Raw genomic sequence first — 25,445 nt, forward strand, 5'->3', positions numbered from 1 at the left:
GACAAAATAGGGAAGTTGTCTTTAAACGATTTGTAGACATTATTCACATTATACATAGGCCTACGTTACCAGGGGCGAATCCAGGATTATTTGAAGGGGGGGTCCGGAACGACAGGCCTCTGATGCAAAGCCGACCATCGCCCTCTTGGTGTGGGATTTGGGCCTGCTCAACGACACGGGATATTGGTGCGATATATTTTTCAGAAACCGAGTCAAGACTCCCCTGACCCCCCCCCCCCCCCCCCCTCTAAGTCAGCCACTGTATAACCAGTTATACTTCCAGTTCCAGGTTCCATTGCAAAATAACAATAATAAAAAGAGCTGGAAAACGCGTTTGGATACAGTGCTTATCCCTTTATAGTGCTAAGCAGCCAATATTTATTATATTATACCCAGATCCTTGAATAAGCTCTGTACAGTAGCACTTACTTAAATTTCATCGATAAATAATAAACTTTGTGAGATAATGCATATTTGATGCTTTTTCATTTACCCATATATGCAGTATGTGTATTCAAAGTGATTCTATTCCAAACTTTCCACGTGGACAAAACATACTATGAAATGAATAATAAGAGAAAGAAAGTTGAACTGAGCAAAATGTAATTTTGATCGACAATCAATAAGGTCAGTGTTCTTGGGAGAAAGCCAGAAATGTTTTGATAAAGAGCAGTAGCCAATGTCAGATAGCATACTGGGCAACACTAACATGTTAACATGACGATATATGTGCTTCTAACAGCGATCTGCATATCTTGCAACAGCAAAAGAGAGCTCTTTTTTTCTAAAATAAATAATGGTAAATAAATAGCGAACACTTTCTCCTTGTAACGTATTACAGGATTTACGCAAAGGTGGTCATGGTCTTCAAAATTAAATGACCCATCACGTGATCCGAAGCCCGTATCTAGACACCCACGAATGTAGGTTATCGGCTTTATATATAGCGTGTGCCTAGAATTACATAATCTGTCCGTATTTCAGTACTTTATACCGTCAAAGTCTTACTGGATCGGGCACCTGTACGACTGTCGAGTTGTAGACAAACAACAGCGTTATAAGAGGATGGGAGACACGCCGGAAGGTAACGTTATTGGCTAGGAAATCCCGATGCACGAGCATAACTTTCAGCTGAGTGACCTCTGTTCACAAGAAATGCTAATTAATGTTTTATCATATTTGGCGATCTCGCCAGTCTGGTGGAATGGCGGGCACCATGAGCATTAAGAAATGGTCTATTCATTCTTAATATGTTCAGTAAATTTCATGTTGACAAATTTTCATGAAGAATATGAGGATTTATGTGACAGTGTTTTGTTTATTGTTATATTTTGTAATTGCATCGTGCACTGCCCTTAAACAACTAGAGAACAGAGTGAGAGAGAGATGGGACAGAGAGAGAGAGAGAGAGAGAGAGAGAGTGAGATCGAGAGAGAGAGAGAGAGACAGAGAAGTTTAATTGAGTGGGATTGAGTGGGGGGCAAAGAAACTGAACATAATTTTTTGTTCAAAACAGGACACAAGTACGAAGAAGGTACATCTTCCTGGGTTACAGAGAGTATAAAAAAAGAGTTTGATGATAATGGCTTCATTATCGTGCGGTACGTAGGTCTACTCGTGCGTGCATATTGAAAGGTTCTGTTTCTTTTAAACTAAATGTGCTGCCACCATCAAAACGGGGTTCTTTCTAATATTTCTACTCAACACAATAAACTACGTACAGGGCTCTGCCCTCTGGGTGACAGCCCAACACGTACAGTAACAGGTAACTGCTCGCTCGACCTTCACCTTCCACATCTAACTCTATAACTCCCAACTCTATACTGCCAAATCGGCGCAGAGCGCCTGTCTGTATACTCCCAGAGGCTTCCCCAAGGCACGTTCAGATTGCAAGAGGAAGAAACCCGTGGACAGAGGGGTTGCGGTGCAAACTAAGCACGTGGTCAGGACAGGGTCGAGTGACTGCTTTCAACTGTTACTAAAATTAAACAGGGCTCGTGGTCAAAGGTGAACTGAGCTGTTAGCAAAGTGAACATGTAGGAACGCTTCAATGTTACAATGAAAAAACATAATACAGTGGCACTCCTGTTAGATAATGGTACCTGTCGACTTTTACATTTTAACGAATTCGAGTTTATCTTTTGCTCTATAAGGCCTATTTGAAGAATTTTACATACTATTTTGCGTCACAGGTTATATCTGACCTTTAAAAAGATTCACCCGTCCTCTATTCAAGAACTAACTCGTATTGTGAAAGCTTTGGAAAAATGTCCAAATTTGAGCGTGAATTCGTGTTATTGATTATTTGTTCTGGAAACTTTAAAAACAATAATCATTACAGCACCCATTACGTAATAACGAAACTTTTTTTTTTGTGAAAATCTTTGTAGAAATTTTCTCAGTTCGGAAGAATTAAAGCGCGTGAAGGATGCCCTGGAGACTGACGGTAGTATATTGCAACACCGTACTGGTCGTGACGATGGGCACGGGAGGAAGGTAAATATGACGTTATGGAATCACCCCGGGGATGACGTAGCAGGAATGGTGGCCAGGTGCGAGAAAGTCGTCAACGCCATGGAAACGGTAACTTGAATTGAATTTTCTTTAAGCTCTCGTTAACTAAAATGCAGGTCCTCTCTCTCTCTCTTTCAATCCTGCTTACTACTTGATAACTCATTTCAAAATTAAGATGGTACATACGCTGTACTTGCAAGACATTGCCCCCCACTATTAACATTCTAAATAAGTAGAAGATAATTTTTCTCCGTCCATAGTCTTAGGATCGTAAAATAATTACACTCACTCAATCATCTTAATGTTTAATTCTTTTTTTTTTTGCTTCAGTTTCTGGATGGTGAAGTGTACCATTATCACACCAAGCTGATTCAGAAAGAAGCTCACACTGGTGGATCGTTTGTCTGGCATCAGGATTATGGGTGAGTTATTTTGAATATGAAGCTTCAAGATAAGAATAATTTCATTGCTATTAATTATTTTAGCCGAATAATTTTTATCCAACCTTCCCATTACCTTATCTCATTATATTTTTTTTATCATTTATCGAAGTCACTTGCTTTGCCCAAACTAAAAAGTACCAGAGCATAGTTGGATAAAAACCAAAGTGCTCGGAGAGAAGAATCGAAATGACGATCTTTTCCTAAGTATTTCATTATTTGAAATTACAACTTTCTTATTGATCCAATCTACATTATGTCTGGATCAAGAAGTGTCTCTCAGCAGGATATTCTCTCTACCGTAGTTATTGGTACCATAATGGCTGCCTGTTCCCAGACATGGCAACGGTCTTCATAGCAATAGATCGTGCTGACAGGAATAACGGATGCCTTCAGGTAAGACCACTTACCATTCTTTATCTCGTTCTTAAAATGCAATCGTCTCCTATTTAACAAAAAGGTGCTTTTGTCGGATTTAAATTGTCTAAAATACCTCACTTGTGCTGATTTATTTTGCCTTTTTAGATTCTGCCTGGATCGCATAAGCTGGGCCGCATTGATCACGTGCCAATCGGAAACCAAACCGGTGCCGATCTTGAACGTGTGAAACAAGTTTCCAAGGTTTTGCCCTTGACCTATGTAGAATTGAACCCAGGAGACGCAGCGTTCTTTCACTGTAACCTTCTTCACACCAGTGACCAGAACAACAGTGACAGACGCCGCTGGGGACTTATTTGTTGCTACAACAGCGCAAGAAACAACCCCGTGATAGCGCACCATCATCCGCAATATACGCCACTGAAGAAGGTATGTGTACATCCAAATTCCTTTTTCCTTACGTTTATGGCATGCACGTGAAAGCCAAACGAACGCCCCGCTTTGAGAGAATGAGAAAGTTGAGAAAACATATCTGCACTGGGTTCTTTTGAATACTGGACTTAATTGACCCCATATTATTAATTTATCCACGGCAACTTCAAGGAAACAAATATTCAAACACTTTACACCATCTTTGTAGGTTCCAAACAAGGCAATCCTAGAGTGCCCCTTGATGGCTGACAAGTCAGAGGAAAGGAAATGGTTTTTTAAAGACACCGATTCAACTCCCGATGGATTAGCTGTTAAGGCAACCAGATGAGTAAAAACGTGCAGATTGACACTGATGGAGTTTGATGACAACCAAATCAGTCAGTTGTCCCTCCATCAGGCCAGGCACTCTCACAATCACACACCCAACCTCACCTTAGTAGACACAACTGCCCAGAAGGAAAGTACACTCCTCTCAAGCTACAAACAACATGGATAAATATCCTGAGACAGAGATCAGGTTATACAGACACGAAACACGTAGACAGCATGTGTATTCAAAGTGATTCTATTCCAAACTTTCCATGTGGATAAAACGTACTTTAAAATTAATAAACAAAGAGTAAATTTGAACTGGGTAAAAATGCAATTTTGATCAACATTCAATATGTAAGGTTAGTGTTCTTGGGTGATATCCGGAAGTTCTCTAATACAGTGATGCAGCCTTTGTCAGATGCTAAGGAACATCATGGACTTTGGTTCCTAGCGGACTGCCATTCCTGTCACCCGGTACGAACAGACACATACTAAAACACGTAGAAAGATCGAAGCTAAACAGGGTTTTGGTGCCGAATCTGATTTTCTAAAATTTGAAGTTTGATGCGTTTTTCATTTACCCAAAATATGCAGCATATGTATTCAAAGTGATTCTATTCCAAACTGCATGTGGACAAAATGTAATTTAAAATTAATTAAAAAGGAGAAATTCTGAACTGGACAAAAATGCCATTTGATCAACATTCAATATGTAATTTCAGTGTTCTTGGGAAATAGCCGGAAGTTCTCTAATAAAGTACAGCCTATGTCAGATGCTGAGCAACACCAACGTGTTAACATGGCGGTCTTTATTTCAAACAGCCACCTGCGTATCTTGAAACAACAACAGATAGCTCATTTTTCTGAGAACAAAAAATAACAGACACTTTTCTGTTTGTGGCGTGATACAGAATTTAGGCCAAGGTGGTGTAGGTTTTTAAAAGTAAAATGATCCGTCACGTGATCCGGTGCCCGTATCTTGACAGCAGTATTAAGGAGACGATAATCCACATAAATAGGTTATCGACGATATATAGCGTCTGTCTACATTATCAGCCTATATGTCAGTATTTTCTACTTGATCGGGCACCTGTCGAGTTGTAGACTAACAGCAACGTAAGAAGAGGATGGCGGACACGCCGGAAGGTAACGCTAAGAAGTGGCCTATTCATTCTTAACACTCAATGAATTTCATGTTGACAAGGTTTTTTGATAATATGAGAATTTATGAGACAGTGTTTTGAATTTTTCTTACATTTTGTAAACACATCGTACGCTGCCATTAGGCAACTGCAGAGAAAAGAGAGAGCGAGAAAGACCTGGGTGGAAGGGGCAAATAATCTAAACCTAACTGTTTTGTTCTAAACAGGACACAAGTACGAAGAAGGTACATCTTCCTGGGTTACAGAGAGTATAAAAAAGGAGTTTGATGATAATGGCTTCATTATCGTGCGGTACGTTGCTCTACTAGTACTTGTGCATGCGTACAATGTATGCACGAGTGATTATAGGTCCCTATATTAGCCCATTATAGGTCCCTATGCTGATTATAGGTCCATATTATTAAAATCTAGGTACTTTTTTGTGGCACAGGTTATATCTGACATTTACAAACATCAGGCATGCTCTTTTCAAGATGTAACAGAAATCAAGAAATCTTTAAAAATTAACAAAACTGTACTTTGAACATTAATAATTTTGTCGTTTATATAACAAACCTTAAAGATAATTGACATAACAACTGCCATGACAAAGTTAGGAAACACCTGTTGATTTTGAAAATCTCTTTAGAAATCTTCTGAGTTCAGAAGAATTAAAGCGCGTGAAGGATGCTCTGGAGACTGACGGTCGCATATTGCAGTACCGCCTTGGTCGTGATGATGGGAAGGGACGGAGGGTAAATATGACGTTATGGAATCACCCCGGGGAGGACATAACAGGAATGGTGGCCAGGTCTGAAAAAGTCGTCAACGCCATGGAAACGGTAACTTGAATTGAAATTTATTGGGCTCTTGTTTCAACTAGTTAAAGTTTAAGTTAAACTGAAATGCAAGCCTCTCTCTCTTTCCCCGTCTCTCTATCTCAAATATCCTGCTCACTATATGATTACTCATATCAAAATTAGAATGTCCATATGGTAGTACTTGCAATATAAACAGACTAAATAAGAAAAACAAAAAATTCCTTTGTCTATAGTCTTAGGATCGTAAGGTAGTTACAATGCTTCAATCCTTTTAATGATCAAAAATCCGTTTTACTTCAGTTTTTGGATGGTGAAGTGTACCATTATCACACCAAGCTGATTCAGAAGGACGCTCACACTGGTGGATCGTTTGTCTGGCATCAGGATTATGGGTTGGGTATTTTAAATATGCATCCCCAGAAATGCACTGCATGACGTCACGTCTAGCCCACTGCGCATGCGTGCATTTTTAATGAGTTGCTAGATTGCCATAGGAAAATGAATGGGTTCGCGATTCGTGGGTAATTCGTGAGAATTGACAAACTAACGGCCTGATGCCGATAGACAGCAACGCTGTGCTATGCTTCAAGCAACTCCTGACCAAATATCGCTAGGGTTTTTAAAAAAATTCTGTTGTACACACGTACTAAGAAGTTTGCCGTATATATATTGCCTAGACTACCCTCAGCAAAACGCAAATATTTTCAGTTATAGTGATTTTAGACGGTAGATTCACTCCGAAACAAAGGGAAATCAATTCGTTGCCGATAGCACCAGCTGATAGCAGTAACATACAGAGTCTGATTAAAAAATTTCATGGCAATTGAAGATTTTTTACCACTGTACAATGGAGTCCAAAAAGAGCACTTGGCACAAATGTAAAACTGCCCAGTGCAAGGCCAAGAATTCAATCAGTATTTTCAATCATATTGTCAGATTCTACATAAATTGACTGACCATATCACTACTCAGTATTTAACTAATCTCTTAATCCAAAATTCCTATCATCATTTAATAATTATGCAAAATTCTTCTTTCAGATTGCTATTTATTTAAATTTTTAATGCTGCAACTGTTCCAAAATAATCTTGTAGTAAAGGAAAAATGCAAATAAGAAGTGGAAGACCAATTTTACCCACAGTACTCAATTATTTGAATATAAAAAGAATAAGATCACGATTTAACAAATCAAAATAATCTTTCATGAACTCTTTCATGAAAAACATATTTAACAAAAATGAAAGTTATAAATCAGTGGTAATGGCTTATTCTGGAATAAATGACCTCTGTACATCATCAGTACCTGACTTGGTACAGTATAGTAACTACTTGGATACAGAGTTAGATTTAATAATGTAACAATAAGAGCAATATATATTATAATAATAAACTTCTTTGCACATATCAGACGCTTGTTACCATGAACTAACACTACTTGACAGTGGGCTGAGCACTTATCACAGAGTCTGTGTGCGATGCCATTCTTGTGCTGTGATTGGTTAGTTGAGTCAAGTGAAGCCCTACTGTTGCGCCCTCGCGTATCGCGTAAATGCTGCACATTTCTGGCCATGGACGTTCCAAGATGAAAAATAATTTCAATTTTATTAGTTCATTTTAGCTCCAGAACTTCTATCCAACCTTCCCATTACCTAATTGTAAGTTTTCTTCGTTTATACATGTCGCTAAAGGGGTACTAGAGCGCGCATGCAATTGCCTTTAAACCAAAATGCCCTAAGAAAAGAAAACGACGAACTTTTCGCATGTACTTTTTTGTTTATAATTATAACTTTTGTCACAAAATGCCTTGTTCAGTTCTTATTGATCCAATCTACATTATGTCTGGATCAAGAAATGTCTCTCAGCAGGATATTCTCTCTACCGTAGTTATTGGTACCATAATGGCTGCCTGTTCCCAGACATGGCAACGGTCTTCATAGCAATAGATCGTGCTGACAGGAATAACGGATGCCTTCAGGTAAGACCACTTACCATCCTCGAACACGTACTTACAAATGGTGGGCTTAATACAGTTTTTTTTGTCCTATTTTAGAAAAAAAAACGTTTTGGTCGGATTTAAAATGTTCCCAAAACTTACTTGCGCTGTTGCATTTCAGATTCTGCCTGGATCGCACAAACTGGGCCGCATTGATCACGTGCCAATCGGAAACCAAACCGGTGCCGATCTTGAACGTGTGAAACAAGCCTCCAAGGTTTTGCCCTTGACCTACGTAGAATTAAACCCAGGAGACGCAGCGTTCTTTCACTGTAACCTTCTTCACACCAGTGACCAGAACAACAGTGATAGACGCCGCTGGGGACTTGTTTGTTGCTACAACAGCGCAAGAAACAACCCCGTGATAGCGCACCATCACCCGCAATATACGCCACTGAAGAAGGTCTGTGTACATCCACATTCCTTTTACCTTTAGTTTATGATATGCATGTAAAGTCAAATACACACCCATTGCACGTGTAACATGAGCGATGCGCTTTGTGCAACCATACATTTACCAAACACATCAGGCCCGTAGCCAGGGGTTCAGGGGGTTCGAAAGAACCGCCCTTTTTGCTAGGAAAAGGTCCACTCTGGGTAAAATTTGATCTAGGTACATGGAGTTTTTATGGAAAAGGTCCACTGTTTCAGAAAAAGAACCCCCCTTTTGAAATTGCTGGCTACGGGCCTGCACATTAACCACACTTTGTACAACCATACATTTATCCAAGCACGTCATATAAGAAAATTAGAGAAAGCATACATGTATCTGCAATTTGAAAGCTGGATTTAATCCGTATCTGCACTGGGTTCTTTTGAATACTGGACTTAATTGACATATTATTAATTTCTCCACGGTCAATTCAAGTTAACATTTTTTACAAACACACTTTACATCATCTTTGCAGGTTCCAAACAAGGCAATTCTTGAATGCCCCTTGATGGACGACAAATCAGAGGAAACGAAATGGTTTTATAAAGAAACCGATTCATCTCCCCAAGGATTGGCCGTGAAGGCAAGCAGATGAGTTAAAGCATTCTGATGGACACCTTTGCAGTTTAATGACAGTCAAATCAATCCATGGTACCACCATACATCATCACAATTACACACCCAACCTCAATTACCTTGGTAGACACAATTAACTGCCAAGCAAGAAAGATAGCTCACTCCTCTCAAGATACACAGAGCATGGATAAACGTATCCTACCTCCCCCTTCTTTGTATAAAGGAGTAGGGCTGATTAACCTGCTCACAGAATTTTTTGCAGTTTCGGACCTCCTTTTAATTGCAAATGCCACTTTGCTTGCCAACTCATAATATAAAACAGATTGTGCTTATCTCTTCAAAAATACTAATAAAACATGAGTAACGCTACCCCGGTGTCTATGTTGATTGCTTTCGGGAAAAGATATATAAGATACTTTACAAAAAGAAACCTTAAGATACTAGGACAAGATTGACGAAAATTAAACGTAGTCTGTGTATTTGCATATACGATATGCCCTTGCTTTAAGATTTAACTGAAGATCTGCATGGCGGCCAGATGTATTGACTGTTCTATTTTCTTATCAAATTGGTCGCAAGGATTCTTTATCTCCGTCAGGAGAAAGTATGCTAGGTATAGGTTTGGCTCTGACTATGTTATTTCCAGGATTATGTCCTGCTGTAGTTGTTGAAGTAAAAAGTGTAGGCCCTATAAGTGTAGGCCCTAACGTTTTGATATGGCGGTATGTGCTAAGAACAGCGACCATGAACATGTTTTGCTCCATGTGGCAATGGCGAGGTTCCTTAAAACAGCCGATACGTTATCAAGGCCAGGACCCAGGGTCTTAACCCCTATACATGACAACCCAAATAAATTTTCAGCTGCAATTTCTACGTGCATGGCAGCTTTTTTTATACCGCAAAGAAAATACACCTGTGGTTGGGGACGGCTGGCTAGTGGTGACTTAATTAAGGCCCTGCCACGCTATATAGTGTATAGCACTCACGTGTGAGGAAGATTACTCATCGGTCGACTTTGCATCCACGGACCCACCTTCAAATCAGCCTAGTTCCGCCCCTGGGATGCAGTAGGATCTGATCGATAGCAGACCTTTACGCCGTTATAGACCCGTTCCCCTGTACCGTGAGGTAGACTCTTTTGGCCGTGTTCAGATTAAAATTTATTAGTCCAGCAAGATCTACCTATCTCTGCAGCACAGTCAATGTAATCAGTTTAATATAATCAGGTTAAATGTTTGGCACACCCACTCGTAACTTGAGGCACTTAAGTAAAGTCGGGAAAACACATCACATAAAATAATAATAAACCAAGCCATGATTTAAAGCAAGTGATTTATTACATATATTTTAGTCATATATATATATATATATATATATATATATATATATATATATATATATATATATATCAAAAACATAAGCATATGACAACAAGCAACACTCCAAAAGGATGTTAAAAGAAAAATGTGTTATAAAAAAGTGAGATTTAATAATCATTTAAGTAAAATTTTGAGATATTAAAAAACATTGCAACAAATACACTGCCGAAATGGCAATGGGGCAGTGATCTTGGTACTGATTATGTTTCCTTTGTTAATAAAATATGGCACAAAGTCAAATAACGGAATACTAATCAAAATGTTTTAAAAATCATATAATTCAATCTCAATCTGGAAGTTCGCTAGCACCACTTCCATATGCGAATACAACATCAAAAGCAAGTACAGACAATGAACCTGAAACATAAATGGAACACTTATGAATCACTTTTTTGGCTCTGATTAAAGACACTTATAAAACCAGCACCTTGTGTGTTCTACCTTCAAAAACAAATAAAAACACTTATAAAAAAACAATGCCATGAATTGCAAGGTGCCATGAATACTGGATGGAGAGGTGGCTGTAATGACTGGTAGTTCAGATGACAAAGGGTAATAATGGAACCACAGTTGACAGCCTTTGGAATACTTTTGCATCCCTGCACCATAAAGGAATCCTGCCTGTACATTTTACTTAATTTTTTTTAATTAGCACCTAGAGTCTTATTTTCTGCTCTCACTTTGCACTTGTTAAAACCACTTCATATGTAACAAGGTGTCATGAATACTGGTAATTAAGGGTGGGAAGATGGCCACTAGGCAAGTGTAGGACTGGTGGACCATAGTACAGACATGTTAAATTTCTCGTCATCAGTCTTCCTTGTGTTCTCAGCACTGTCATCAGTAAGCCTGACGGAAGCTGTTGAAAGCATCAGAAGGCACCAATGGCCAATCAGTGCTTTATTTTAACAGAGGACTTCATGTCCCTAAATTAACACCAAGTAAAATATATGAAACCTTAAGCATTTATCATTGTTCACCCTTTTAAATCAAGAGGTTACATACACAAAGCAGGAGAGTACAACTAGGTTTAGGACTCGAGGGTTTCTTGTCTAAATCTCTGTATTTGAATGAACCACAAAGACTGTGCTTAGGCCATAGAGTATTGAAACCTTGGTAAATGATTTTCACGCCTAATATTTTATCAAATGGAAAATTGCACTGACCTCAAGAATAAGCCTAATAACTGTGGTTTTTATGTCGAAAACTGATATTTCCTTCCTCCTTAAAAAGCAACAACAAATAAATTACAAAAAGATAAATTCCATTTACAGACAATGATTGTGTTTACATAGAGCTGAAGCTCGCTAACCAACTCATCAAGTTAACCTGACCTAACTGAAACTCTACTGCTGTGAACCATCACTGGTCAAATCAATACTATCAAGGTCAGCTAGTGTGACATACTCGATGATTCTCTTTGGCAAAGGAAGCTTTTGGGCAAGCTCCTTCACTTGATATCCCAGCACCTCCCTGATTCTTGCCCTGCATAAATTCTTCAATGAGCTATGCGTGAAAGCAGCATCCAGTAACCAATGCAGAAGGTTACTGTTGTATTTCAGAGAGTCAGGAAGACAGGAGGTTTCCAGCCAGTACTGCAAAATACTGAGATCACAGCCAGCTAGAGCCAGCATTTTCATCACAGCCGAATGGCTCCTCAGCACTGCCATTTCAAATGGGGAACAAGTGGGGGATCGGAAAGGAAAGTCCTGTCTCATGACTTCTTCAATAGGAGGTCGGACTTTGGCATCAATATTGCAGTTTGCCTGAATAAGGGCTCGGAGGGAGTGATATTTCTGTTCCTGCATCGCCACTGCCAAAGGCGTGTCAGTCAAGGCTGGTTCTTGCTGCAAATCTGGGCTGAGGCCAAGCCGGATTACGAGCTCGATGCAAGCCGTTCTGTTGGATCGAACAGCGTAGTGAAGGACAGAATCCCCACTTTTATCAAACACCACTAAATCCACACTGGCTTTGATAAGCAGTTCCATGATTTCAATATGGCCGCCCCTTGCAGCGAGCATGAGTGGGGTGCAGCCTCCATTGATGGGTCCTGAAGAAAAGGTCTGCCAGGATTCAAAAGTATCTGTTGTGGTCACGCTGGGGTTGGCGCCTTCTTCCAGAAGTAGTTCCACCACCTCCAGAAAGCCACCTTCACAAGCCCAGTGTATCGCTGTCATGTTGCAGCTCCCTGTCCCATCCACATCAGCACCAGCCTTAAGAGATAATGAATATATATATATTCAGTATGGTTTTTTTTATCACTGATTTACTGTTTATATCCATATTCACTCAACTCAGTGGTCAAACTTGAAATAATATGTAGGCAGTGATATCCAGTGCATTATACACTCCCTGCTTGGCTTTAAAACTACATCTAAGAAATCACCTTTTATTTTTCTTTCATAAAGGGTTGAGGTTAAACCTTTCACTGACTTAAAAATATGTAAGCTGAACTGGAAATTATGGGGCAAAGGAAAGATCTGCAAACACGCACATTAAGGTAATACTTTTGAAGTGAATAAAGAAAGCATTTGATTTGCAGAACAATAATGATATGAAAATAATACTGCAAACCTTGTCATCATACATGTGTGTTATACTTTTTATAAACCAGATAACCCAAAAGCACTTGACAGCAGAAACACCCCCCCCCCCCCCACAAATACACCTAAAAGTACACACTCGCACACAAACACACCTACATGCACGTGCACGCACACATACACACACACACACGGGTACACACACATGCATGCACACACACCCACACACACCTTGATGAGCACCTCCACTGTCTCCAGCCTGTTCTTCCTGGCAGCAATAATGAGGGCAGAGTCCCCGGAGACGGTGGTGGCATTGGGGTTGATTCCTGCTGATAACAACATCTGTACACAGTCTGTCCATCCCTCCACAGCAGCATGGTGCAGAGCATTGTAACCTGTGCTCCTCTCTACTATATCTACCTTACAGTTGGCCTGAAATAATAGTGAAATAGGTGTTTTCAACAGCAATCACTACAGAAAAATGACATCTGATATTTCAACTATTACAGACTTGATGATAATACAACTAGGCCATGTGCACTCAGAAGGTTTATTTATTTGTCTTACCTTTTAGCCATAAAATAGTTACAAAACTTTCAGAAATACAGGACTGATGAATTTACTAATTCTGAAAGAAGTCCTTTTATAAAAACTTAAAGCAAATTTATTTTGAATATCAAATATAACTTTTGCCAAGTCTGAAATGGGTTTTTGTCATAAAATATGCAATTCTGGAAAAAAAATGGCATGCAATTATTATTGTTTATCAACGCCAGTTCCTTAATATACAACTCACATTCAGCAGTGTCTTGAGAATCTCAGGACGTCCGTTCCTCGCAGCCAACATCACAGCTGTGCGTCCGTGCATAGTCTGGGCGTCCCGGTCTATCTGGGTGGTCAACAAGAAGTCCACGCACTCCTGGTGCCCATTAGCCACCGCCCAGTGGAGCGCGCTCCCTCTCACTGGGTGCGTGGTTCGCATCACGTTACACCCCCGCGCATGGAGAATGTGCATGATGGCCAGGTGACCGTTCTGGGCAGCCAGGATGAAGGGAGTGTAACCCAGGGCCTTGGTGTCTGGTGAGGTGCCTGGTTATATATATATATATATATATATATATATATATATCAAATTAAAACTCTTTTTATTATTATATATAATAGTTAAAGAAGGAGTCACTTCGGCTAAAAACAGGGATATAGATATTGCTAAAAAGTGTCATGATGTTATTATTATTATTATTATTATTATTATTATTACTATTATTACAGAAAAAAAAATATTTGCAAGTGAGCTACATGGAGCTATCATTAATATTTAAACTATTGCATTTTATTGTAGTATAATGTCATTGAACTGAAGTCCAGTGTTACTTGGTCTTTCATATGCCTGTCAAAGAGTACATTTTCACCAGTACATCCAATGCATAATTTGCAATATAGTATATAAGACTATACTTTCTAACCTGCATCTAACAGTACTTCCAGACATTCTACTTTCCCCTTGTCTGCAGCCATTAAGAGCGCCTTGCCTGCTTCAGCCAGATCCAGAATTCTGCTTTTCTGAATCAGTTCCTTCAACTGGTCAACATTATCCAAGGCCACTGCTGTTGCCATGCTGCACATAAGGAGAGAAAATACCTTGTAAGCACAAATATAAACCTGGCACTTAGAAATTCATCATTTTATAATGTCTGTGTAAGTGATTTTTTTTGTATTCAGGTAAAGTTTCTTTACTTATGCATAAATGTCTGTAACTTTGTAAACTAAGCTCTGTAAACTAAATTAATTCAAAAACTTATTTGTTTGGTGTTTGTAAAATTCAAAATGCTGTTGAATGGCCCATAGTTTTTTGCATTATAAATAAAGCTACTGAAATAAATTTTAGAAAATGAAATTTCTGTTTCCTTTAGTAAAATTTCATAGATTGGTGGTTTGGTAGGATAGCCGAGTCATGAAATACAAAATGGTGGGGAAGGGGAATGGGGGGGAGGGGGGGGGGGTGGAGGGAGGTGGATTCCCTGGCTGATATACATTCTTTCTACTAGACCGGCTGGGTTTTTTTATGTCTTATAAAGTAGGTAAATGTTTGCAAGTCACTTTAAATCTGGGTAGGTTACATATTTGGGGGTGTGGAGCAGATATCAAGGGGGGTGGGGGTGGTTGGTGGTGGTAGGGAGGCAATAAATAAAGAAACAAATTTTGCTCTACTGCTAAGGGATAAAGACAAAGGAAAATTCACATTTTGATGTTGTTTAAGAACGGTGAGGGAGAAGAAAATTAACATCATAAGGGGTTGACAAAAAACAATTTGGTACTGAAAAAAGTTGAAAGTCTTGGCCGTGGAATAGACATTTTCCTGAAACTTTCAAATGATTATTAATAATATTTACTCTTTTACAGGGTCAAAACACGGTAACGGTGCCATGGGTATCCAATTTTTTTTTGTTTCATTGAAATTTAAAATTTTTACATTTTTGTAGAAAACAAATCAAATTTTCAGACAATATAAGTTTCATTGATATACTCCCAGTACTTTTTCTGTGAGCCACTGGGAAACATAAAGGAAAAAAAAAATTGTCTCTGACGGGACACATGGTCATATTGGCCCGAGTCAGATATTAGGTTGTTTTTTCAAGTTTTTATCACCCAAATATGTTAAACTAATCAGAAGTAATAGTTTAACATAGAAAACTGCCACCTATCACTTTTTTTGAGTAAAAAATTATTTAGCACTAGGTGTGGTGTGTCCCGTCAGAGACATTTGACTTCGAAAAGTTTTCATATTTTCCACATCTGGTAGGTTGTATAAATGAAACTTAAAATCCTCTTTTAAATAATGATAAGTAATGATTATAGCTAAAAATTACAAAATTAAAACAATTAACAGTGAATTTATTGCCACATTTTATCATTGTCTCTGACGGGACATTTCCTGTCTCTGACGGGACATTTTCTGACAGATGTGAAGCACAAGGTTTTACATCTTCAATTGAATCATTTTCAAGTGTTCTGGTGTGTTACATTTCTTATTTTTCTTTTGCAACTGATCATTACTGGGTAATTCATTAACCATTACTGATTATTAGCTAGGTTGACTGTCAGTGATTAGGTGTTGACATGTGCTATCAGAGATCATGTCAGAGCACTAGAACTGTGAGCAGGTCATTCTGTTCACTGCATGTGCATGATTTAGAACAGAGTCTGAAGGATCTCCAGCTCCAACCATATGTTGTGGTATCTGATGATCTGCACCATAACAAACAGTCTGTCTTCACTTGTAATAAGGCCATTCTCGAAGACCTTCAACACCAGCAATCATTCAGCAAAGTCCATTACTGGTCAGACGGAGCCAGAACCCCCAGTCAATTCAAAAGTTGGTTTTTACTGTCTAAACATGGTACTATCATGAAAGAGATTTTGGTATGGAAGCGCAGTGGTACTTTTTATACCACTGCCCATGGCAAAGGACCAGTGGATGGGATCGTAGGAGAAATGAAACATCAGGTTTGGAGAGCAGTGCTCCAGAGAAAAATGGTTGTAGATACACCTTATCAGTTCTATTTGGCTGGCAAAGAATTATGCCCCAATGTCAATGTAATGTACCTGTCTGCAGCAGATATTGTAGCAGCTACCGCGCCCATCAGCAGTCGCTGGGAAAACTGTTCATCTGTTCCAGGAATTCAACACTTCCAACGGCTTCAGCCCCAACCCCGTGGACATGTTCTTGTGTCAACCAATTCTTTGTACCAGCAACCCTCTTAATATGCTAAACTTATTCATGACTGTGGACTTTGATTTGCCTGCACATCCGCACTATGACAATGTTGGTCAAGGCACAGCTCAGTCTCACCAGGGAGATTTTGTCATTGCGGAGTTTGCTGCCAGGAAAGGAGTAAAACCGTTCTTATGTCAGGTCACCCATGACACTGAAGACGGCAAAGTGGAAGTCAGTTTCTTACGTACTGAAGGTTCTTGCAAAATAATCTTTGTGTACCCTGCCATAGAAGACAAAGCATGGATTCCCATAAAAGATGCCAAGGAAGTCCTTCCAATGCCTAGCATAGACACTCGTGGACTTTACTTGTTTCCATCACCTGTTAATGTGACTGGTTGAAAAAAAAATCTCTAAAGTGCAGAAAAGATGTGTTCTAAGACTAATTGAAAAACAGGAATTATTATGTGAACTATCATGGACAGTGTTGATTGATATTGAGAAATAGCAGTAATGGACAGTGGATTACTTGTACGTGAAAATTATACTGTGCCTTATTACTGTGTCATAATAATTAATTAATATTATAAACATATTGCATCTGGTGATTTTTCTAATGTACAGAAATGCTATTTTGCAATAACCATCAAGTAAGATTCATTAGATACAAAAATGTGGCTTTTTAAACCTCTTTTCTAAGATTTTTCAACAGTGCCCAAAAGTGTCCTGTCAGAGACGTCCCGTCAGAGACAGTGACTTTTTACACTTAACAGCCCATGCTGCCAAGGAAAGTAAACAAAACTGGCCTGTTTGTGCATTAATTGCTTCCCAAGACTTGTACCTTGCAATATGAATTACAAAAGTCTTGATTAAATGAAATTTCAAAGAGAATTTTGCATTGGAGTTTTAGTAAAAAAATACAGGGGTCAAAAATGTCCCGTCAGAGACAGACCTTTAAATGATTGTCATTCCCACATTTATTTCAATACAAATTAGCTGCTTGTTTCACATAATCCTTTATGGTCCAGCTAAATAAAAATGTATTTAAAAGTAACCATGTGGATCATTTACCAACTGTAATTTTTAAAATTGTCTCTAAAATGTCCCGTCAGAGACATTTCAAATACCGTGTTTTGACCCTACATCATTAAAGGGATAATAACTCTTTGTATGAGATCTATATTTCACAATAAAAACATTGTGAATAACTCATAGAAATGTAATATATTCTGTTTTACCACAAAAACGGCAGTTATAGCTATTATTCTGATATCTGAGCTTGTCTTTAGACCACGTGACCTCCATTGATGGCTATACTCTGTTAAAATCTCTTAAGAGATTTTAACAAAAAACCAAACTTTTTAGAAAAAAACCAGGGACTAACTTTGAATGTAAAAATGGATCCATTAACCATTGGTAACTATGGGAAAATTGTTGTTTACTCCAGGAAAATTCATTTTTTGGCCAAAACGAAGAGTTATTATCCCTTTAAGTAATACAAAAACACAGTTACTCATTGATTCGATCACTTGCCTGCCTTGCTCAAGCATAAAATTGTATGCTTTCAGTGTTGAAGCATCAGACAGAGGCATGGCGTGACAGTAATTGACAAAAACAAAAAAATAATTTCAAGTCTTCACCAATGCAGAGTAAGGAGTCTGAAATCATAAAATAATATTCAAATTCAGTCAAATACAGAAGGCACATCTTTCACAAGCATCAAATATAATGGAAAGAAAATGATCAAGAAAATGTATTCCACAGCAGATTCAACCTTTTTTAATGTTCAATAAAGCAAAAAACACATGACAAACTTTACAAATTATTAATCAGCTATACAGGTTAATTTCAAACATTCATAATAATTCAAATATCTATCTAACACTTTTAAACAATGGCGTACAAAAACTGATATTTTTAAAATCAAAAACTCAATCCCTACTATACAAATTTGATTTTGGTAAATTCTGCTTACAAACAATTTTAATCCTTCATATTCAATTCTGCTTTCAGTAAAATATGAACTTCTACAAGTGAAATATATAATAATAATAATACTATTGGCATTTAAATGGCAAAACCAATTCCTTTTAACAATTTCATTCACCTATGCAAATGAAAAAAGAAGAGAATCAAAGAGGCAATGTCACCTCTTGGTTATGTACCACCAGCTGGATAGCCCACAGAAAAGGAATAACAACACACATAAAATAACTACAAAGAGCAATAAAAGCTTTCAAATTTGGCCAAAAAATGCTGATGTGGTTTCACCAATTTGTAAGTGACACCATGATGGTACCACCCCAGCGCTGATACTGGTGGTCCAATAAATATACCACTGAGTTGCTATAGTACCTGACAACACCGAGGGTCCTTGGAAAGAATCCTGCCCTTGTATCTGCCACATTACCATACATTACAGGAGTGCTCTGACAAAACAACAGGACAGAGAGAACAAAAGCCTAAATAAAGAAAAACAGAAAAAAAAAATTACCAAAGATAACATCTAAATTCTTATTCATGCTTCATACTGGAAAAAAAATTCCTGAAAATATCTTCCCATGGTCTTGATTAATCCCGATAGTCACCTACTGAAGTTTCTTTGTGAAGAAAAATACATCAAAAAGATAAAATTATAGGAAAAAGGATGTGATGATGTCAAAACAAACCATGCAAGGAAAAGAAGACATTTAGTTTAGGGCCTGTTAAGCATAAATGGATCACATAAAAACTGGACAGAATATAAAAAATAAACAATAAAATATCTGGCATTGAGACAAAATTGACTAATTCAATTCAAAAACTTAAATTTACACTTTCTCTCATTTGTGGACAAAAAAACTATAAATTTCAAATTGTTTTTTATTTATCCACTAATGAGTTTCTTTAATAATAAACTTTAGATTGCAATAATGTGGATAATGTGACCTTTGACCTGTTACCTTGCCAGATGTTCAGCTTTACCTGAGAATTGTGTCATGCTTAGTGTTGAAGCCAGCATAGACATTACTAAACACGGGCACCATTGCTAATGAAGGCAATGAGCTGCAAGCTGCAACTGGAATAAAGATAAACTATAAAAGGTACAGGAGAAGATCAGCATTGGTCAGAATTGTGCTGGAAGTGATGTGTAGTGGTCTAAGACGTAAAGCTGAGTGGTCATTTTTAGCTGGAGGTGAATGGGAATGAAGATGTGGGCTTAGAGAAAAAAGCAGTTATTCTAACAACATGGTAAGATAACATTTTATCTTTATGCATTTGGGGCAGAGAATACTTGTAGAAATAATAGGCACATGATATTAAAATGTGTCATGGAACTTGAAGGTGCAAAATCACAGTTAATTTGCAGACAACTTGTTTTGAAATACATGCTGCATTGACTGCCAGCGCGACAAAGATGGTAAAGGGAAAGGAATTGCCGGGAGACATCTTTGCACAGCAGTCATAGATCGGTACGATTCAGTAGTTAGTTACGAACTACTTCCTGGTTTTCACAAGGTCCTTCAAATACTCTAAAACATCATTATTAGTGCAGCACATACCATAAAACACCCAAAAATACTTAGATATGGACATATCAGGTTATATATATGTCAAAATTCTAAATGACAATGATTTATAGTCTCCCGGGATTTCCTTTCCCTTTACGCTCTTTGTCGTGCTGGCGGTCGGTGCAGCATCTATTTCAAAATACAAGTTGTCTGTAAATTAACCACGATTTTGCACAGGTCTTCAAGTTCCATGACACGTTTTCATATCATGTGCCTATTATTTCTACAAGTATTCTATGCCCAAAATGCGTAAAGAAGAAAAGTCATCTTACCATGTTGTTTGAAAAACTGCTTTTTTCTCCGAGTCCATGTCTTCTCTCCCGTTCACCTCTGGACAGCTAAATATGACCACTCAGCTTTACGTCTTACACCACTACACGTCACTTCTGACACAATTCTGACCAATGCTGATCTTCTCCGGTATCTTTTATTGCATGCCCATTTAACAAAAGAACATTCAACAGAACACCTGCCACTTATGCACTCAACAGAACACCTGCCACTTATGCATTTAACAGAACACCTGCCACTTATGTTGTATGTTCTGTCTTTTAAGACATTAAAATATTTCTTTCAATTCTTTTCGAGGCTAAAATGTGATTGCTTTATGTGCTTAATGTAATCAAATTTGTTTTTTTCTTTCAAATTTAATATAAATCACAGCGATCAATTTAACACAGAACAATTAAACCAAGGAGTTTCTACATCTTGTGTTTATTGAAATTCCTTGGTTTTACTTTTGTACACGTCAGATGGCAGAACAAGAGTTCCCTCTCAAAAAGGTTTACACTATAAGGTATGACATTTGTTTAAAAATAATAAATCAACCTTTTTTTTCTTGCACTGTAGTGCACTAGTGTGGTAGTATATACATTATATTTAGGAGGTTCATTGACAAACCATGGTGACAGCCAAGAGTGCGTGTTTGACTTCAGGAGGTGAGAGGTAGTATTACTGGTGAAAGAAAAAGATTTGAAAGCCCTCCCATTAAACTTCATGCTTAAGCACATACAGTTTATATCATAAACAATAAATAGAAGCACTAATTTATGAAACTTACTGTACCAGTAAACTGAGCATCCTTATATTGACACGCCACGAAGTATATTAAAGCGAGGTTTTTAAAACAAGTAATGTGTAATAATCACATATCCTCTTTTGAAAATGTCGAAACTTCACATCGTGGCTTAACTTTAAAACAACCCAAGCATATTTTTGCATTTTGTTCAAGGTCAGAGAATGAACAAAGGATCGCCGGGATCGAATGAATTACCCGTAAACCGCAATGTCTAAACAATGAATAACAACAAAAAGCTAGGTATTTTGCGTTTAACACATCAAAAGTCCTTTAAGTTCTTGTCGTCATTAAGAAACTATCAAATAAAAGATAACATGTCTTCTGTATAATCGACTGCTTCTACCTACCTCTATAAAATGCACCGCTATAAATAGAGCATTTCCTTGTGATTCTCGGGTCGTGTTTCAATATTGCGGTAGTGGGGAGAGGACGCAGACTCGCTTTAGGAGAAACCGGCAATCCAGGTCAGAAAATGGCGGAAACGGCAAATCAGGACACAGGCAAATCAGGACAGTAATAGATGGCGCAGCAGTAGAACATCAACAATACTAGAATTAGGCCACACTTTTTTTATTTTTATGGATGACATCCTCTGGGTACCCCAAAATCGGTGCGAGAGGGCGAAAAAAAAAAAAAAAAAAAAAACAGTCCAAAAAAAAAAAAAAAAAAAAAAATACTGCTTAAGTAACGGAATGCTGTCAGTACACAGCTGGAAACACAATTAAATTTTACCATAGAAACACGTATCAAACTAACAATATGTCTTTATCCATGCTCTCAAAATATTAAAGCATTGTTTATACTTCGTAGAAATGTTAAAAAAAGTCATGAATAGATATACTTCATATTACCAAATGTATTTAAGGTTATTTCATGAATTTAGTTGGTATAGCAATCAATAAAACAAATATCAATCAAACAGTGTGTCTTTATTTGTATTCTCAGAATATTAAAGCATTCTGAACATTTCACAGAAATGTTTAAAAAATGATGCAAAGATATGCTTAATACTACCAAATCTATTAAAGGTCATTTCGGACGATGCCATTTTGTCTACTTCAACTCACATGAAGCAGCCAAACTGTCAGGTGGCCTGTCCGACCTTCAGCCCACCAAATACCTCGACGCCCTTGTCGAACCTTTTTTCGCTACAGAAAACCTGGTAATGTGCTGCTTTGTACAGATCGAATGTCACAGAACTTTTTCGGGCGATAATTGCTGGCCGCCGCCAGCCTTTCGCACAATTGTAAAAAGGTGATATCTCCATGCCCAATATCAATGGCATACCAATCCAAAACGACGGCGCCCGTTCTCTTTATGACTTTTATTGAAAGTAATCCTAGAGATGAATTTGACGGCAAAGTGGCCGCATTTCCACGTGGCGATAATACGCATGCGCAGAAATCTCACTTCCTGGCAAATTCAATAACGACGTTTGCGACAACCGACTTCGTTAGGGCCTGGGTGGGGGGGGGGGGGGGATTTTTTTTTTTTTCTTTTTTTTTTGATAACGGGCGAAAATCGGTGCGCGCGCAGGATGTCATCCATAAAAATAAAAAAGTGTGGCCTTAGCAAGGAGAGGGATTTTGCTTTTAATTAAATAATACGTGAACCTTTTCTAGAACTTGATTCACTTTAGTATTAAGTATCTTATTATGATACACCCAATATAAGCCCTACCAATTTAATTTAAGCGTTATTATATCCAAGACTTTTAAGCAACAGTACGTGGCATATGGGTAGGCCTACCCTCTACCAGGGCGACAGATTGATTTTCCACAGATATTCACAGATATATCTAAAGATAAATAGACTGTCATTTTGGCTCTCAGCAAAAAATGTCCACAATAATAACTGCGGCCCTGGTAGAGAGTAGCATATGAGTATGTACGGTACGTGGTTTTAAGTTCACGCCCATCACTCAATCAAATAATATAGAGAGAGAGCAACAACGAAAAAAGGTTTAGTTAAAAGAAAATTCACTTTTGCATTGTTAATGTATAGGCCTACTGAATCCCTATATAATGCATGCATGTATGAAGAAGTTATTATATAGAAAAAAACAGTAGGCCTTATATTTACCCGGACCCTGGACTCGTGTTAATTCAAAATATATTACCATCATCAACATCAAAAAGGCAATAAATTTCAGAACAAAATTAAACAATGTTGAACAGATAGGCCTATAACAAAGAAGGGGACAAATTTGCATTTGTAAAACAAATAAAAAATAAACGTTAATAATTTCTTAAACCGCCGTACATATAGCCCACCAGATGTGCAGAGATAAGAGGTCATTTTAGAGGCGATATCAAAAAGTTATTTACGTATCTCCCCCCTTCTCTCTCTCTCTCTGATCTTTCAATGGGTTATCTGATATCATAGATAATTATTTTTATCCATTTCTTTATAAGATTAGATCTTTACAAATTTTAAAAAGTAACAAAGAAATGCAGTGGGATATTTAACAGATATGTCAAGGAGACAGTTATTTTTACAAATCGCTGTAAAATGTGGAAAAAAAAAGAAATAACAATAATTTTAACGTAAAAGATTTACTGTCCTGATTTGCCGTTTTCTCCCAAATGTAACTGATACCACATGAGTGGTGAAGTCATTAGAGAAAGCAAACGCAGGAGTTGAATGCCTTTCAACGCCGCCCCCCCCTCCTGCTTCTTAACACAGCTCTCTTTCTCTTCCTTTCTCACACACTTTCTCTCTCTAATCCTTCAATAGGTTTTCTGCTTTATTTCCTTTATTTATTTTTCCTTCCTCTACGAGATTATATATTTTTTTAAAAGAAAAAAAATGTGGGACATTTAACAGATACACTGTATGTCTAGGAGACACTTTTTTTACAAATCATTGTAAAATGTGAAGAAAAAAAGGAAGTAACAATAACATTAACGTAAAAGATTTACTGTCCTGATTTGCCGTTTTCTCCCAAATGTAACTGATACCACATGAGTGGAGAAGTCATTAGAGAAAGCGAACGCAGGAGTTGAAAGGCATTTAACGCCCCTCCTGCTTCTTCCCACATCTGTTTCTCTTTGTCTCTCTCTCCCATTCTCACACACTTTCTCTCTCTAATCCTTCAAAAGATTTTCTGCTTTATTTCCTTTTCTTATTTTTCCTTTCTCTAAAAGATTATATATTTTTTAAAAGTTGTGGGACATTTGACAAATACACTGTATGTCTAGGAGACAAACTCATTTAACGCTCCTCCTGCTTCTTCCCACATCTCTCTCTCTCTCTCTCTCTCTCTCTCTCTGATCTTTCAATAGGCTGTCAGCTTTAATTTCTGAACCATTTTTTTATATATGATTTTTATATAAGATTATATAAAAAATTACAAAAAATGCAGTGGGATATTTAACAGATATGTCTAGCAGACAATATTTTTTACAAATCTTGGTAAAAGTGAAAAAAAGAAAGAATCAAAAATATTAACCTAAAATATTTCCTGGCCCACTCTGCCGGTTTCTCCCAAATGTAACAAATACTACATACGTGTAGAGAGTCCTTTATAGCAAGCAAGCGATCGAATTTGTAAGGGTCTGTTTACTGCCTCAAGGAACCGGTGTCAAAATGAATTAGAACTTTTAACCCCTGAAAGGTTGCATTCATTCATTAGATCTAAGGTTTGTCTACAAAAGTATCTTGATATCATAACACCAGCTCCGTTTTCAATTTATGCATATTATAGTGGACTTCTAGTTTTAAGGGTATAAAGATCATGCTGACATCAGTTATATCTCCTTGGCTGGTTAAGAAGATCGAGAAGTTATAACTTCTTGAGAAGATACATGTAGCCACCCTGGTAATCTCATCCGCAACCCCCCTTCTCTCTCTCTCTCTCACACACACACGCGTATACACACACACACACGCACACACACACTATTTCTCTTTCTCCTTAATTCTCCCTCTCGGCTTTCAATACGTTATCTGCTTTTATTCACAAAACCATTAAATTCATTTCTCTATAAGAATATATAATTAAAAATGAAAAAAATAGTGAGATATTCAGCGCATATATCAAGGAGACAACATATCTATAGAAAAGATTTCCTGACTCACCGTGCCGTTTTCTCCCTAATGTAACTGATACCAGAAGCAAGGAGAGGTTATGATAGAA

At 37.8% G+C, this 25,445-nt stretch overlaps 3 protein-coding genes across 8 annotated transcripts; 2 read left to right on the forward strand and 1 right to left on the reverse strand.

Moving 5' to 3' along the window:
• Positions 1–894: 894 nt before the first annotated feature.
• Positions 895–4,862, forward strand: LOC106162497 (uncharacterized). Its single transcript, XM_013539802.2, has 7 exons — positions 895–1,084; positions 1,517–1,601; positions 2,391–2,583; positions 2,845–2,936; positions 3,260–3,350; positions 3,480–3,761; positions 3,973–4,862. Exons 1-7 carry the CDS (start codon positions 1,066–1,068, stop codon positions 4,090–4,092), a joined length of 882 nt encoding a protein of 293 aa, XP_013395256.2. The 5' UTR covers positions 895–1,065; the 3' UTR covers positions 4,093–4,862.
• A 159-nt stretch (positions 4,863–5,021) lies between these two features.
• On the forward strand, positions 5,022–9,410 carry LOC106154670 (uncharacterized). The gene is made up of 7 exons (XM_013529094.2): positions 5,022–5,222; positions 5,446–5,530; positions 5,868–6,060; positions 6,340–6,431; positions 7,924–8,014; positions 8,154–8,435; positions 8,941–9,410. Exons 1-7 carry the CDS (start codon positions 5,204–5,206, stop codon positions 9,058–9,060), a joined length of 882 nt encoding a protein of 293 aa, XP_013384548.2. The 5' UTR covers positions 5,022–5,203; the 3' UTR covers positions 9,061–9,410.
• A 1,267-nt stretch (positions 9,411–10,677) lies between these two features.
• On the reverse strand, positions 10,678–21,794 carry LOC106162503 (ankyrin repeat domain-containing protein 16-like). Of its 6 annotated transcripts, none has more exons than XM_087008531.1 (7): positions 21,655–21,718; positions 19,643–19,736; positions 19,034–19,140; positions 14,430–14,581; positions 13,760–14,052; positions 13,207–13,395; positions 10,678–12,633 (listed from the first exon to the last, which is right to left on the reverse strand). In XM_087008531.1, exons 3-7 carry the CDS (start codon positions 19,093–19,095, stop codon positions 11,767–11,769), a joined length of 1,563 nt encoding a protein of 520 aa, XP_086864657.1. In that variant the 5' UTR covers positions 19,096–19,140; positions 19,643–19,736; positions 21,655–21,718; the 3' UTR covers positions 10,678–11,766. The 6 variants fall into 6 exon arrangements, with proteins under 6 accessions (XP_086864657.1, XP_086864652.1, XP_086864656.1 ...); XM_087008526.1 differs by having other exon boundaries at positions 13,195–13,395; positions 21,655–21,712; XM_087008530.1 differs by lacking the exon at positions 21,655–21,718 and adding an exon at positions 18,212–18,336 and having other exon boundaries at positions 13,195–13,395.
• Positions 21,795–25,445: the final 3,651 nt, after the last annotated feature.

This window comes from Lingula anatina, chromosome 3 (assembly GCF_051362555.1).
Source record: "Lingula anatina isolate TDL-2025a chromosome 3, LinAna3.0, whole genome shotgun sequence".
NCBI classification, from domain to species: domain Eukaryota; kingdom Metazoa; phylum Brachiopoda; class Lingulata; order Lingulida; family Lingulidae; genus Lingula; species Lingula anatina.

Bases quoted from the DNA above. Each gene is read 5' to 3' on its own strand.
- LOC106162497 (XM_013539802.2), top strand. The intron at 1,602-2,390 runs GTACGTAGGTCT...AAATCTTTGTAG, and splicing joins AATGGCTTCATTATCGTGCG to AAATTTTCTCAGTTCGGAAG. The intron at 3,351-3,479 runs GTAAGACCACTT...TTGCCTTTTTAG, and splicing joins GGAATAACGGATGCCTTCAG to ATTCTGCCTGGATCGCATAA.
- LOC106154670 (XM_013529094.2), top strand. The intron at 6,432-7,923 runs GTTGGGTATTTT...TCTCTACCGTAG, and splicing joins GTCTGGCATCAGGATTATGG to TTATTGGTACCATAATGGCT. The intron at 8,436-8,940 runs GTCTGTGTACAT...TCATCTTTGCAG, and splicing joins AATATACGCCACTGAAGAAG to GTTCCAAACAAGGCAATTCT.
- LOC106162503 (XM_087008528.1), bottom strand. From the start codon at position 19,704: ATGGTGCCCGTGTTTAGTAATGTCTATGCTGGCTTCAACACTAAGCAT. The intron at 14,582-19,642 runs GTAAAGCTGAAC...CCTTATGTGCAG, and splicing joins AAGCATGACACAATTCTCAG to CATGGCAACAGCAGTGGCCT. The intron at 12,634-13,194 runs GTGTGTGTGGGT...TTATCTCTTAAG, and splicing joins CAGTGGAGGTGCTCATCAAG to GCTGGTGCTGATGTGGATGG.